The 14,936-nt window shown below is 55.7% G+C and overlaps 1 protein-coding gene across 1 annotated transcript in view; it reads right to left on the reverse strand.

Moving 5' to 3' along the window:
• Nucleotides 1-1,963: 1,963 nt before the first annotated feature.
• Nucleotides 1,964-14,936, reverse strand: part of CBFA2T2 (CBFA2/RUNX1 partner transcriptional co-repressor 2) — a gene marked incomplete at its 3' end in the record, with an annotated part of 68,640 nt that continues 55,667 nt past the window's right edge. The window contains exons 3-11 of the mRNA XM_084271417.1: nucleotides 12,656-12,897; nucleotides 11,011-11,100; nucleotides 10,297-10,478; nucleotides 9,424-9,677; nucleotides 8,677-8,762; nucleotides 6,914-7,109; nucleotides 5,290-5,358; nucleotides 4,742-4,932; nucleotides 1,964-2,251 (exon numbers count right to left, since the gene is read on the reverse strand). Coding sequence (XP_084127543.1) covers nucleotides 1,964-2,251; nucleotides 4,742-4,932; nucleotides 5,290-5,358; nucleotides 6,914-7,109; nucleotides 8,677-8,762; nucleotides 9,424-9,677; nucleotides 10,297-10,478; nucleotides 11,011-11,100; nucleotides 12,656-12,897 — 1,598 coding nt within the window. The remainder of the gene's footprint in view (nucleotides 2,252-4,741; nucleotides 4,933-5,289; nucleotides 5,359-6,913; nucleotides 7,110-8,676; nucleotides 8,763-9,423; nucleotides 9,678-10,296; nucleotides 10,479-11,010; nucleotides 11,101-12,655; nucleotides 12,898-14,936) is intronic.

Consider the following 14,936-nt stretch of genomic DNA (forward strand, 5'->3'; position numbering starts at 1 on the left):
TGTGTCCCCTTCACCCCCCACCCCGGGTCCCAGGAGAGGAGCAGGGCTGTGAGGGCAGCCCCAGAGTTCTCCAAGCCCAAAGCCTTTGGTGCTCCGCCCTGTTCCCGCTTTGCCACAGAGGCACAGGCAGAGCCGCTTCCCAGGGCTTTTGGGATGGGATGGGACGGGCACGGGGCTGCTGCAGGTGGGGGCTGAGCCCGCTGCCCCTCCCCGGGTAAAACCTCTGTACTCTGTCCCAGCCAGGAGCCCCTGCACCGTGTCCTGAGGGACACAAGACTGTCCTGGACGTGAGGTGAATTTGTGGTGGTTTCTGCCCAGTAAGACCTTGCAGACCAGGAACTGCCCGTTCTATCCCACCACAGCAGTCTCCAGAAGAGACTTTTCCCCAGGACCCAGCTCAGGTACCAGGTCCCTCTTTAGCCCCAGGCAGGCAGCAGCCAGCCCCCCACTGCAAACCCAGCAGTGATTCATGACATCTCCATTATTCGCCTCCAATTGAAAAAGTGATCAAAAATAATTGGGAATTACTCGCCTCATTGGGCTCCAGCTCAGTGATCCTACAAAACCAGTCACAGCAACATGGCTTTGCTGAACAGATGGATTTCCAGAGCCCGTTAGCGTGCAGCATGGGGATGTGGTGTGGCTCCCAGAGGCCATGGGCCCATCCCTCTCCCATGAGCTGCCACTGGTGTCCTCCACGAAGCACCTGAGATGAGCCGCGCTGCTCCCTCCAACAGCCCCTCGTGGGCCGGTGTCGCTGCGGGGTTTGCGCTGTCCTGAGTCCCTCCTCCCGTGCCAGAGCGGGGGCTCTCTGAGGGAGGGATCTCCCCAGGCTCACCACGGCCTCCCTGCTGGACCTTGCTCTCCGAGGTGGCATCTTCAGGGCAGTCTCCAACAGCTGGAGGAGGCAGTGGGTATCTCCAGGGAGAGGAGCACAGCGGTGGCAGAGCAGCACCGCAGGAACCCCCCACGGCAGGGGTGGGGCAAGAACCGACATAGGACACCACGTCCTGCCCCTACCCGAACAGCTGGGCCGACACAAGGGAGAGAACAGACTATAAATAACCCAGCCTGATCGCACAAGCATCTCTGTGGTTACAAACACGGGCAGGAACTCCCAAACCAGCCACCTCCACGCAGCAACCCCCCCCCCCTTTCTGCATAGCCAAGTAACGGTACCTGGGGAAGAGAGGGCAACGACCACCCACGACCAACTGGGTTGGCTCCACACTCCCCCCAGCAAAGGTCCCCTCAGGGTAACGTGCAGCTGTGTGTCCTGTCACAGAACGGGCCAGAATCCAGCCCGCCCCCCGTGCCCAGCTGCACTGCCCCAGTCCCAAGGTTTGGTTTAAGGCGGATCAGTCCTCTCCTCACTCCCTGCAGCCACCAGCTGCCAGCCCACAGGCAGGAGGAGGGAGGAGGGCTCAGCTTTTGCACCAGAGGACAGGATGTTCCTGCTGGGAAATCAGCCCCAGTCTGTTCACAGCAACGAGTGGCCAACACAACCACCTCAGGCATCGCTGTCCGGGAGCGGGGAAACAAAAAAGAAGGATGTGTATTATGGCAGAAAGGAGCTGAAGGAGGAGGTGGCTCAGACACCTCAGGAAAGGAGTTTCAGCATGTCTGACCCATGAAGAAGGGGCTCAGCCTCTCCTGCATGCACTGGCAGTGCTCTCCACTGAGTCTAGGTATCCCTGGCCTGCACCGGGTCCTGAGCGAAGCTCTGGTTGCTCCCTGCAGAGAGATGGGCACGCAGGTGCCACGGGCCAGGCCGGCCTCAGTTCTTCCTGAGCCACGAAGGAAGAAAGGCAGAAGGAGCCAGCAAAGCCCCAGGGTCACGCTGAGGAGGCGGCGATGCGTCAAATGTGTCAAGTGATACAAGCTGCTGTGGGATCCTTTGTTTTCTTTCCAGGCTTAAACCCCCACCCAGGGAAACGAATCAAACTGACCCAAAACTTCCCTTTTAGAGCCCGTTCGTGTCTATTGCTGTCACGGATGCCGGCGTGGAGGAGCGGGAGGTGGTCGCCGAAGTCTTCTCCAGGGCCGGGCTGGGCACGCCCTCAAGGCTCTTGGCAGCGGCGGCCGACCGGCCCATGGGCAGAGCCAGCGGCTTGCTCTGGCCGTGCAGGCCTTGGCCGCAGATCCGGTGGTGCCTCTCCCAGTCCTTGTGCTGGCAGAAGGAGCCGCAGTACCGGGCGATGTTGCAGCCGCTGCAGGTCTCGCTGGCTTTGCGACCGCAGTTCCAGCAGCTCTGCAAGACCAAAGACAACGCGCTTTAAAACGGGCTTAGCTTCCATCAGCTGCCGGGCAGCGCTGACCTGACAGCTCTGGAGGGGACTGTTCATCCCCCTCTGGCCCAGACTGAGTGATATTAAAAACGAGCAGTCTGTTAATTCTTGCTATTCCACAGCCCTCTGCCAAGGGTACTAACCCCCGCTCCTCTGCGCTGCCCAAAACTGCCTGCCAGACTGCACCGGTCACATCCTTTCCCCTAGATCCACCCAAACGCAGAGAGGAAGCAGCAGGCAGGGACTAAAAACCAGGCTGCAGATGCTGCTATTTGGGCTTTTTATTTCCTGTTTTAATCAGCTCTATTTTGGTATCGCTCCCAGCCAAGTGCTCTCCGCAGGGATTACAGCGTGCTGCACAGGCACCATTTGCTTTGCACCCTGCCTAGCTGCACAAGAGGTCAGAGCAGGCTAATTTGGAAAAGAAAAAGCTCATTTGAAAGCCTCCCAGCCAGGTGGAAGCACTGCCAGAGCCCCAGCTTCAATCTGGAAGCGGAGCAAAGCCCCTCCGGCTGCCGGGAGAGGCGTCAGCTGGTGGGCTCACGGCGTGCCACCGCTTCCTTCTGAGCGCAGGGGCAAGGGGCCAGCGCTGGGAGCTGCGGCCGCAGCTGCTCCGAGGAGGAGGAGGGCAGGAGGATTTGCTTGCTGCAGCTGGACCTGTGTTAGCCATGGTGTGCTGGGAGGACAAGTTCAGCTGTGGGGAGGGAACCTCCACGCCTCAGATCCTGAAAACTGGGCACCTTTGGCTTCTCCTGCCACAAGCTGCTGAAGCAGAGAAATTGAGGTGGTGGGAGACACTGACCTGCGTCCAATGAGCCCTGTTATGGGGAAAGGTGGTGGGGATTCCCTGCTCCTGGGGTCTGCACCAGAGCTCCTGGTGACGATTTACAGGCAGCAAAGCACTAAGGTGGCTGGGTGGGAGCGCGCTGCTCCAGAGCCAGCGTATGTCCGAGGCTCCTCAGTCTCCTGAGACAAGCAGGATGCACCACCAAAACCACCCCCAACCCCACCGAGGCCCCTTGGAAAACTGGGTCACTGCATTACAGCTGTTTACAGTTCGAGGGGCAGTTTTAAACCGTATTTCAGAGGTTACTTGGTGTGCCAGGTTACGTGACAGCTTTTCACATGGCCTTTAGGGAAGAGCTCTGGGTGCCAGGGAGACAGGGCCACGCTGGCAGGGGGATGCTGGGCTGCTCCTGAGGTCCCACACCACTCCCTGCAACAGCCAGGGGAGCAGGACTCCTCTAGTATTCCCCTCAACCTGCCTGGTTTCTTCCACACCTTCCCAAGCAGTTCCACCCGCTCCCATCATGTGTTCACTGCCTGGTGCATTCATCCTTCATCATTTTCATTGGGAAGCAGCACAGACACACTTCCCTGTACCACCACCTCACGTTTAGAGGGCTCCTGCCATGCAGGGGGGTGCCAGCAGCAGAGTGTCCCGAGCCCAGCAGGGTGGGCGGCCACCCCCCAGGAGAAGGGAAATGGATTTGCTGCCCACGCAGTCCTAGGGGATGTCAACTCCCTGGTCTCTTTTTTGCTCAGCAGAAACAAAGCCTCTGCTCTGGTACTCGTGCAGAGAAACCAAACCAAGAAGCAAACTGCACCTGGACAGGACATGTGGCCCAGGATTTAGTCACACAACTCTCTGGAATCCCCTCAGCTGACCACAGTGAGTTTCCAGTTAAAGCAACAGTGCAGGTAATGAATGATTGAAGAGCAGAAAGAAACACTCCAAGACACCCATTCAGCAGGTGACAAAGGTCATCCTGCAAATGCCTCACTAGGTGTTAGGAGGCTTTCTGGAACGTGGGGACAGCCGCCCTGCACACATGCTTCCCACCAGTCCCCATATACATGGCAATGGCGCAGTGAGAGGTGCAGGGAGCTCCTTTCTGAGTGGGAAGGCAGCCACGTGCTGCCTGGGCTTCAGCAGCCACAGAAACCATGAGATCCAAGACAACGTGCATGGGCCAGGCTGGTCTGCGCTGACACCGGGCACAGTACAGACTGTGGGACATGGTACAGACTGTGGGGTACTGTATGAATTGTGGGGCACACATACCTTCACCTGCAGCCTGGTCTATCTTGCACTACTTTAAAGCCCACAGACAGCAAATCCTTCTCTGCCCAGATCAAGTACCCCACAACGGCAGATTTGTGGGCCAAACAGAGAGCTGCACCTCCCAGCATCCTGTCCATTTGCTTCCATGCTTCCCTCTATCCCAGGAAATCCTGGTTGTTACTCTGGGGATGGCTCATGGTGCCCAGCGGTGCTGCAGGCACCATTTAGGCCAATTCCCTACCAGCACAATCAAAAGCAAAAGGGGTTTTTTTGTGGTATCAGTGCACACCTTTAGCTATTGATCAGGGACCTGCAGGCTCCAAGTGGCTGCTGGCAGGAACTGGAGGCTTTGAGAACCTTTGAACTAGGATGCCCTCTGGCAGCTTACCTCTGTAGACTCCTCCTGTTCATTTATCACTAAGAAAGCATCCTCGGTGGCCTGGCGCTTGGCATCCGCGATGGTCTGCTCCATCCGCGCCCTCTCGGAAGCGATCATCTCAAAGGCCTTCTGCTCGGCCTCCGCCACTGCCTTCTGCACCTCCGACATGGCCTGGCGCTTCACCTCGTTCACGGCTTCTTCTGGAAGAAAAGAGCAGCTTCACCCACCTGCCCGAGGTGTCTCAGAGACACCCACACATAGTGGCATGTTCCCTGTGGCTGAGGCACCCGCGCGGGTCACAGTCAGCGCTGGCACCACAGCCGCTCCTGGGAGCGGTGAGGCTGGGCTCAGCCCCAGGGGATCCCCACTGGAGTCCTACAGGAGGAGCAGAGCCCTTTGGCAAGCCCAGGCTGGGGGCGTTGGTCACCAGATGTGCACATCCCGGGGCGCTCCGGCAGCTGGGCTTCTCCTGTTCCCGCGGAGTCAATCCGCGGTGCCTGTGTTTACCCCGGCTCAGCCGGCTGAACCCCTCGCCGAGGTTTCCAGCAAACACTTACCAGCTTTCTTCCAGATCTCTTCAGTGACGTAGCCCGTTCCCGACCTGCTGCTGAACTCCCGCAAGGAATCTGTTGGAATGAGGGACACAGGAAAGGTTGGAAAGCCTCGTCTCCCCCAGCTGCTGCTTCAGTGCCTGGCAGTACCTTGGCACATCGCAGGGCAGGGGAGAATCAACCAGCTAAAACTCAAAGCAGAGGGTTCCTATAGTTGAAGCCATTCATCAAACACTCAGATGATAAATAACAACATTTAATTAGTGCCTTGCATAATTTATGACCTTGTATAACCCATTTCCATCTCCTGGTACTCTGTAATAACAGGCACTGCTTATAAATAAATGTTATCAGACATCTGCACTGTCCAGCCACTTTGAGCACCGATCTGTCTGACCGGTGGCTCATGTTAAACGTGGCTCTTTCCACTCCCAGGGCAACACAAGGACTTGAACTGACAGATGAACTGTCCTGCAAGACCTCATGGGGAGAGATGCGTGTACATGCCCCTGTACCCCTCAAGCAGCAATAACATTCCCAATTCATAAAACAAATAAACCTTTAACCCAGGGCTGTAAGTCTCTATTTCAGTGTGTTGGGAGTGATGGAAGGGTGAAGGGGTGGCTGGGCTCAGTGTCATCACCAGTGCTGCTCTGGTGTCATCACTGGTGCTCTGCAGTTACAGCTGGAGCTGCGGGCACTTGGTTTCCATGAACTCAGGTTAATGATTCTGTCTGAGTTCCTTCTGCTCTTGTTATTGTTTTCCCAGGAAATACTCATTCGTGCTATCCAGGAACTATCAAAGCTTGTTTCACTGCAGCTAAATCCGGGCTGGGCTCTGGTTTGGATGTTTCTTATTGACACTGAGGAGGATTCATTCTATTTTGTATACAAACAAGTGGAATATAAATCAAATTGGGATTTCTAATTTGACATTTATTGTCAGACAACATCCATTCTTTATTGTCGAATGATCAGGGCGGGGGTTTTCCCTGCATTTCATTCGCAGCATATTTGTTTGGATGGAAATTAGAATTACTTCCAAAAGCACAAAACCAGCATCTTAGACTTGGTTTTTTGTGCAGGGTCAACCCCCCCGAATGCTGGGGGAGCAAACCAATCAGCTTTTATCTAGGTACACTGACTCACGATACAGAAATAGAAGGAAGAACTCAGGTAGCAGCTCTCACACTCAGAGCAGCCTTTGGTATTTTTAGAATTAGTAGACCTTGGCATTTAAATCCTTTAGGCAAGACAGACTGGGAGGGGAAGAGGGGTGGAACCAACCACCCTCTCCTGCGTTTTACGCCCCCGGTTCCTCAGCTTTGAATGAACTTGGCTCCATTTGGGCAGCAAGTGATGAGGAAGACGCTCTTCTGCACCAGCAGAAGGTGCTGCTGCTGCTCAGAGGTGCCTTCAGCCACCAGTGAACGCGCTTCCAGGAGCTTCCACATGTCCAAGAACTTTTTCTCTCCTCAAAGCTTTGCAGCTAACAGCTACACGCCGCTTAAGCACTTAATTTATACTCTAATTTGAATATATTCTCATCACTTCATGCCTAATGTAGCTTCACCGTAACTAGACACCTACTCGGAAGGGTCCCGGCACCGCATGCCCAGCCCTCGCTTACCGCTGCCGATGGAGTCGGAGCTGCTGGGGCTGTGCTGCCTGGAGATGAGCTCGCTGCCCGCCTTGCGCGGCTCCGCCGTCTCGCTGCACCGCCGCTTCCAGTAGTTGAGCTCCTCGCGGTCGGCCTCCTGGCAGCGCCGCAGCACGGCCATCGAGCGCCGGGTTTTCTCCACCATCTCCATGATGCAGTTCAGCGCCTGCAGGGAGGAACGTGTTTCAGTCCTGCTGCCTGCTCACGAGGTCATCTCTGGAGCTTCTCATCGGAGGTACCACAGGGACCACCCCAGGAAGATGGAATGTGAGGTCCCTTCACAGGAAGGGGCTCCAAGCAGGGTATTTTGGATGAAGCAGTATGTAAACATGCAGGTAAGTTGGGTCCCGTACCCACGGGGTGCAGCAGGATGCTGAGCAGCACCAGCTGGGACAGAGGTGATACCATCTGCCCCAAGGGCTGTGGGCACCCAGAATCACCAGGTTGGAAAAGAACTTTGAGATCATCAAGTCCAACCCTACTAACCCATATCCCTGAGCACCTTATCTACCTTTGTCTGTTAAACACACCCAGGGTTGGTGACTCACCCCCCAACTTGGGCAGCCTGTTCCAGTGCCCGATAACCCTTCTGGTGAAGAACTTTTTCCTTGTGTCTGATCTGACCCTGCCCTGGTGCAGCTTCAGGCCATTTCACCTTGTTCTATCACCTGTTGCTTGGGTGAAGAGACCATCGCCCACCTCTCTACACCCTCCTGTCAGGTCAGTGTAGGTGGTGATAAGGTCTCCCCTCAGCCTCCTCTTCTCCAGGCTGAACACCCCCAGCTCCCGCAACCGCTCCTTGTAAGGTTACCTCTCCAGCCCCTTCCCCAGCCTGGTTGCCCTTCTCTGGACACACTCTAGGACCTCAATGTCTTTCTTGTAGTGAGAGGCCCAAAACTGAACCCAGCACTTGAGGTGCAGCCTTACCAATGAAACCCACTGAGGTTTAGGGCCATGTGCCTAAAGGAAGCGGGGCAGACCCACCACTCTGCTATGGGAACAGGGTGCACAGGCTGTGATCCCGGTGCCAGCTCTCCACAGTGCCATCCCAACTCACAAATACTCAGCTACAGAGCCTCTGCTCCACACCACCCCTCAGAACAGCAGCTTCAGAGCACAACCAAGCACGTATTTGTGATCCAAGTTGAATTTCCATCCCACCTCTCTGGGGGAGAGACTCCAGTGCGGCAGTTGGGTGAGCAGCCTTGTTCAGAGGGAAAGGCCAGACAGCAGCCAGTCTGCCAGCAGCACCAGGTCTTGCTGCCGGTACTGAGTTGAGGCCCATGGAGGGCTGGCAGCCCAGGAGAGGAAGTCTTTAAAGGGTAACAATGGGTTTACTTAGCGTGTAAACTCCACATCCCTGCTGCACATAGCACATCTGTACACTTGTCAGTCTGGCGCTGGCCTGGGCTGCTGTGGAAAAGCCCTGGGTCGGGACCAGGCTGGGTCTGGGTGCTCAGGCAGCCAGGGCAGAACAAGAAACTCCTCAGCTCCAGACACTTTGTCCAGAGTGATTTTGGCCTCCACTGACCATGGGCAAAGAAAACCTGCCAGGAAAGGGCTACTGCTCCTACCTGCTCCCACCCCATCCACCTTCCTGCCATGGTTTGGTCCTCTACACACCACTAGGAAAGCCGGGTATGAAACCACCACCAAGAAAACAAGACTGGAGCAGGTGGAGCGCGGGGTTGCCAAATCCCACAGAGCTTCCCACACCTCCTGCCACTCCTTACGTGATCGAGATGCTTCCACTCGTCAGCCCACTCTCTCTCCGTTAGGCGATGGTCCACCAGCTCGTCCTGGTATCCTCCGTTCAGACCTGCAGCAAACCACAGCCACAAGAGCCATCAGCTGAGCCGAGCGCTCTCGGCACTGGAGAGGGAAGGTGGCCCCAAAGCAGTGATAAAGAGCTACGTATAGCTGGGATTATCAAACACATCCCAAGGAGGTGGCTCTACAGGGGCAGTTCCACGCCAGTGTTTTTATCCTTGCCCGTGTCACTGTCTCCAAGTGCTACACTCCACTCATGGGCCTAGATCTGACCTGCCCAGGGAGCCAGTTCCCTTGTTACAATCCCAGGGGAGCTCAGAGCTTGTGGTTTGGGGTGTCCTGATAGGAACACAGAGTGCACTTCTCACCCTGAGGGAACATAAGGTGGGGTTCAGGCTCTGCTCTCCCGTTTCAGTGATCCTGGAAAGGTTCATTGCCATTTCCCTGCCCTCCAGCCTTGCCTGCTGGGCTGGCTACACTCAGCTCACACACCAGGTCCTTCCTCCTCATCCTCAGCCTCCTCAGCCTTTACATGCATACAGGGAAACACAAACCCTCCATCTTCCCACTTGTAACCTCCCACAGTCATTTTTTTCCTCTGAATTCCCTCCAAAATCTCTGCTGAGGATGTCCCCAGCGTTAGACTGCTGAGCAAGGAGCAACGCTGGAGCTCAGCCATGGGACTTCACAGCTCCCCCAGGCTTCCTCACCAAGGCTGCCGTGCCTGTCCCGAATCTCTCTATGCTCCAGCATCTTGCTGGGGTCCCTGTAGAGGTGGGAGGTCGCGATATCTTCCAAGGTGTAGTGCTGGAGGGGTGGGGGGGTGGGGTGGAACTGCCCTCCGGGGTTCATCAGCGGGATCGTGAGGGCAGGGCTGTGCCGGGGCGCAGGGCTGATGGTGCAAACCCTCTTGGCCGGAGGCTCGGTCGGCAGCGGCTCCCTCTCAAAGCTGTTCTCTTCCCTCCTGCAACCACACGGGCAGACAGAGGTACCCATTAGCACTGCATGAGCATACTCAGACAGGGAAAGCTGCATGTTTTGAAGCAGCAGTTTGGGCAGTAAGGATTTTACCAGGGGGCAAAAACGGGGAGCTAAACCAAACATGCTCAACTTCCAAACTAATCCATGAAATGACCCTGTGCAAGCAAAAAGCCTGAGATGCCCAAGTGCTGTGATTCATCTCTCTGAGCATGACTGAATTAAAATTTCACAGTTTTTATAAATTTGAAGCGTGCTCCACATAATTACATAACAACTTTTAACTTGGAATAAAAAGTGGTGAAAACGAACTGCATCCTTCCCAGTCCCGACAGCTCCTCCGCTCGCCACCCGGGGAGGTGGAGGGCCGCTCAGCTCCCCAGCAAGCCCTCCTGGGACAGAGCCTGCCTCAAAAAGGATCCCAACCTGCATCTGCAGAGCAGGAAGAGCAATCAACAATGTTTTATTAACAGCCAGAAGAGTTGTGGGGAGTGACAAGGTCCTATGGTTTAGCCCTGAATGCTGCTTGAAGCTTTACACCGGCAAAGGTGGAACACAAAATCACTGCTTCAAGAACTCAGCAGAGCTATGAAAGCTGTTTTTACCTGTCTGGACTGTGCCTCTTCCCATTCCCATTGACCTCGATCAGCAGCTCAGAGGAGTCAGCGGGAGACGTGGTGTTTGTGTTCAGCAGGATGTGCTCGTGTTGTGCCAGGTACTGGGAGGGCGTCTGCTTGGCAGCCCGGGCGCAGTGCAGCAGCTCTCTCTGCAGCAGTGGGAGGTTGGCCTGGAAAACAAACATGGCTCTGGTTTACACAGAAGGTTTGCTCCACACATGTTAATCCCTCAGGGTAGTAACACCCAGCACCCACAGCTCCCACTCAGGATCCTCCCGCTCCTGGTGCACTGTCCAGTGTAGCTGCAGTTAGGATGCCCTGACATGGACACCCAAAACCCAGGTGCCACGTGAGCCGCTCTGTGCTGCCAGTGCCCAACCACCCTAAACACACTCCATACACCAACACTTCAAATGTTCTCAGATCTGCACATCAGATTATTGGATCAGGAGCTGCAGCACGGAGCTCAGTTTGTCCCCGTTACCCCCAACACACAGGCCATATGTGCCACTCGTTATCATGTTAGCTTTCCACAAGCCAGTCCCACACAGCCAGCGCCATGGTCTGTGTGCAGAGTCTGTCTTGGACTTCAACAAAACTGCGGTGGTGTCTGAAACGGGCGCCTTCCCAGCAAGGACACGCTGCCAAGCGGCACAGAGCGGCACACCGGGTGTTCAGCAAGCCCCACCAGCTCCCTCTCACCTTCAGAAAGGGGATCACAAACGGCCGGAGGGGGAAATTCGTCGCCTCCTGCAGCTTGCAGTGAAATTCCTCGATTGTCACCGTTGAGTTCTGAGAAAAGGGATTAAGAAGTGAAATGACAATTTGTTCTTATTTTTAGATACAGGGGAAACAGCTCCAAATGAACAGAACTGGAAGGGAGACAGCATCTGCCACTACAGGACTGACAATGTTTGCATCAGATCCTGCCTAACACAGCCAAAAAGACTCAAGAGAATGGAAAAGCTGCACTAGGCAAGGGGTGAACACCATGCACAGCCAGGTGCTCCCAGCCCAGCACCCTCCCAGCTCCAGGGCTGGGAGGCAGAGTCTGGCTCCAAGCAGCAATAGAACCCAGCTGGCATCACCAGCACCCTGGCCAGGGTGTTGAGGGCAGGCTGCAGGGAGCCAGCAGCAGTTCCAGCTGCTCAGAGTTGCATGTCTTCCTCTCCTCCTTCCTCCCTTTCAGCTCACCTCAGATAATCCACCCACAAAGTCACCACTGCTCACCCTACTGGCACCCTGCATCACCTGTGCTCAGGCTGGGTGCTCCCTGGGAGCATTTTATAAACCTGCAGGTACGAATCCCATCCCAGCAGCAATTCCTGACATCAGTGGTGAGAAGGACAGCCAGAGGAGCTGGACCACACAGCTATGGTACCACCCATTGCCATGGAGGTGTCTACACTTCCCTTCCTCAGCCCTATAAACATTTTGCCTCCAGTGCTCACACTCTGTGAAACCCCCAAGGCCATGACAAGCCAAGTCCCCAGAGAAACCCCAAATTGCAGAGCTCAGCTCGGGAGCAGCGCTGGGTGCTGCACTGGAGTGTGGCTGGCAGGCAGCACGGTGCTGCACCCCAGGGCCTCGGGCTGGAGTATGGTGGGTGACAGGTTGGCCATGAGACAGCAGTGCCTGCGTGGCTAAAAGGTCCAATGGGATCCTGAGGGGCATCAGAGTGTTGTCAGCAGGTCAAAGGAGGTGATCCTCCCCCTCTACTCTGCCCTGGTCAGGCCCCACCGGGAGTGTTGTGTCCAGTTCTGGGCTCCCTGGTATGACAAAAGACAGGGATCTCCTGGAGAGAGTCCAGTGGAGGCTACGAAGATGATTAAAGGCCTGGAGCATCTCCCCTATGAGGAAAGGCTGAGTGAGCTGGGGCTGTTCAGCCTGGAGAAAAGAAGCCTGAGAGGGGATCTGATCAATGGTTATCAATAGCTGAAGGGTGGGACACCAGGGGAAATGGCCAGCCTCTTCTCAGTGTCTGTGAGGACAGGACAAGGGGCGTTGGCCTCAAGTTGGAGCACAGGGAGTTCCACACCAATATGGGGAAGAACTTCTTCCCAGCGAGGGTGAGGGAGCCCTGGGACAGGCTGCCCAGGGGGTGTGGAGTCTCCTTCTCTGGAGAGATTCCAGCCCCGTCTGGACACCGACCTGTGTGCCCTGTCCTAGGGACCCTGCTTTGGCAGGGGGTTGGACTCTGTGATCTCTGGAGGTCCCTTGCATCCCCCATGATTCTGTCAGTCTGTGATACGGGCTCACACAGCATTTCTACTAGTCACTCTGTGCACCTGCCAACACGAGTGGTCTGGCAAAAGGAAGGTGTCCCAGGACAGCACATGGGGCTTACCACGAGTGCCAGGACAAGGGTCCGGACCTTCTCTCCAATTTCTGGTGAAATGTCGTTGCCAAACTGCTGCAGGGTAGTGAGGAAACGCTTCAGCTTGCTGAGCTGCCGGGCGCCGCATGTAGCTGGGAGCTGCTGGTTCGTCAGTGAGGAGGAAGAGGAGGAGGAAGGACCATTGCTAAACCTCTGGGGTGGGGATGGTGCCCCATTCAGCGTTGGGGGGGAATGGTTTATTCCATTGGGCACTGCAAATGGGAGACAGAAGTGTTACTGAGTGTCAGGCAGGCATGACTCTGTGGTGTGGTGTTCAAGAGGATCCATCTTCCATCCAGGATCCTGCTGCCGATGGTGAGTCGCTGCTGGCAAACAGAGCAGGAACCAGAAACGGGGATACAGCCAGAGCAGAGCCTGTGCCCCATGCCAGAGGGCACCTGGCTATGGAGCTGGTCATGGGCAGCATGCTCGACCTGAGCTCCCAGGGATGCTCTGCAGCCGCCCCCCACAAGAACCACGCACCCAGCCAAGGCAGCCACAGGAGTTTTCCTTATGGGATCGCCCAGGTGTGATTTATACCACAGCCATGACTTTCCTGGCAATTCTCTCCCCTGCCACCCTCCACTCAGCCAGCTTCCTTCCCAGGGCTATCAAATGCCACAGGGATTAGGGCACAGTGGAGCAGGCACACCTCTGTTCACATCTGAGGCAGCCCAGGAGGGATGGGGTCAGGCTGCCGCAGACTGAGCCGTGCCAGACGCTCAGCCCGAGGAACTGAATGTGCTTCAGCTCCGAGTTCACAGCTGCCCTCAGCAAGAACTACTGAGCATCGGGCAGAAAATAACCCCAGATGCTCCAAGGAGCCTTCCCAGCCCCATTGCTTACAGTAAGTCATCAGAGCCTGCTACAGCCAGGGTCCCACTAGCAGCTCAGGTGGCTCGACATACCCTGAGGACAGCTGATAGCATCCTGCCCCGCAGCACCCGCCCGTCGCCTGTACTTCCCCGGGGATTTACAGGGTGTTTCGCAAACAGGGTTGTTTTTTCCAACCTGGTCCCATCTGCAACTTTGCCTCCAGTCAGCAGCAAGCATGTCGAAACAGAGCGAAGGGCTGGAGGTTTGGGAACTCGGCAAGGGATTAGAATAAATTGTTGACATACCCGCGCCGCCGTTGTGCAATCTAGAGCCCTGCCTGAAGAGCAGCTCTGCGCTCGGGGCCCCAAGTCAATATAAATTTCAGAGGTGAAAAGTACATCATCATAAATACAGCGTTAGCTGATCCACTGCCTTATCCTTAAAAGCCCAGCCTGGAATCCCTTACAGATGGAAGCACCAAAAAAAAGAAAAAAAAAAAAGGCCAAAAGCTATAAGCAAAGGGATGGAGCAGCAGCTCGCAGAAGAAAACGCACTGATTTCCACTGCAGCTTCCCAAGGATCATAACAAATCCCCACAGGCCCAGCCAGTGGTTTTCAGAGAAGGCAGCAGGAGGTACTCCAACAGTTAAACCACTCTGGGGCACACCAGGGTCGGGAGGCTGGAAAGGCTCCACACACCTGGACCTGGCTGGTGAGCACAGGAGGGAAGCCCAGAAGATTAACCAGAGTCAGTTAAGATGGAAGGGAAAGATAAGGCTAAAAAGACCACCAGAGACAGTTCCTGCTAACTGGGGGGTGACAGGCTCTGCTGGGGCTTAACAAAGTCACATCCTTTCACAGAGAGATGAGGAAATGAAGGCAAAGGGAAGGATTGAGAGGATGGAGGTGCAAAGGCGAAGTGAGCTCACGCCTTTTGCTACGGAGCAATGCCACCTGAAGAGCTCCTGTCCACACCAGCATCCCCAAAGCAGCAAAGAACAGATGTCTCTCAGCGATAGCAGGCACGTACCCGCAGGGTTAGCTAGCACAGAGTACCAGCCAATGCAGAGCTGTGGGGAAGGCAAAGCTTCTGGTAATTACTCACAAAGAGCATTTATTTCAGGTTAGAAGTGGTATAAATAGCAAGGGGGGTGTGGAGAAGCCACCAAGAGAAGCTCCTCTCAAACAGCCAGGAGACTGCACAGCTCTACCACTTCACCCCCTTCTCTGTTTCGCTTCCTCTTCTTCTTTCAAATGAAAGACCAGGGAGAGCGACGAGGTCTATTTATACCCCACAGTAGTAGGGGCTGTGTGACCCACCCGGGGCCAGGGGGCTGCGGGGGACCCTCAGGGGAGGCTGCCAAGGATGGGAGCGGTGGGTGTTGATGGCCTCGGGTGATACCACAGAAGCGGAGCGAGCTCAGGGCTGCCGTTA

The sequence above is a fragment of the Gallinula chloropus genome, assembly GCF_964237585.1.
Source record: "Gallinula chloropus genome assembly, chromosome: 16".
Classification (NCBI taxonomy): domain Eukaryota; kingdom Metazoa; phylum Chordata; class Aves; order Gruiformes; family Rallidae; genus Gallinula; species Gallinula chloropus.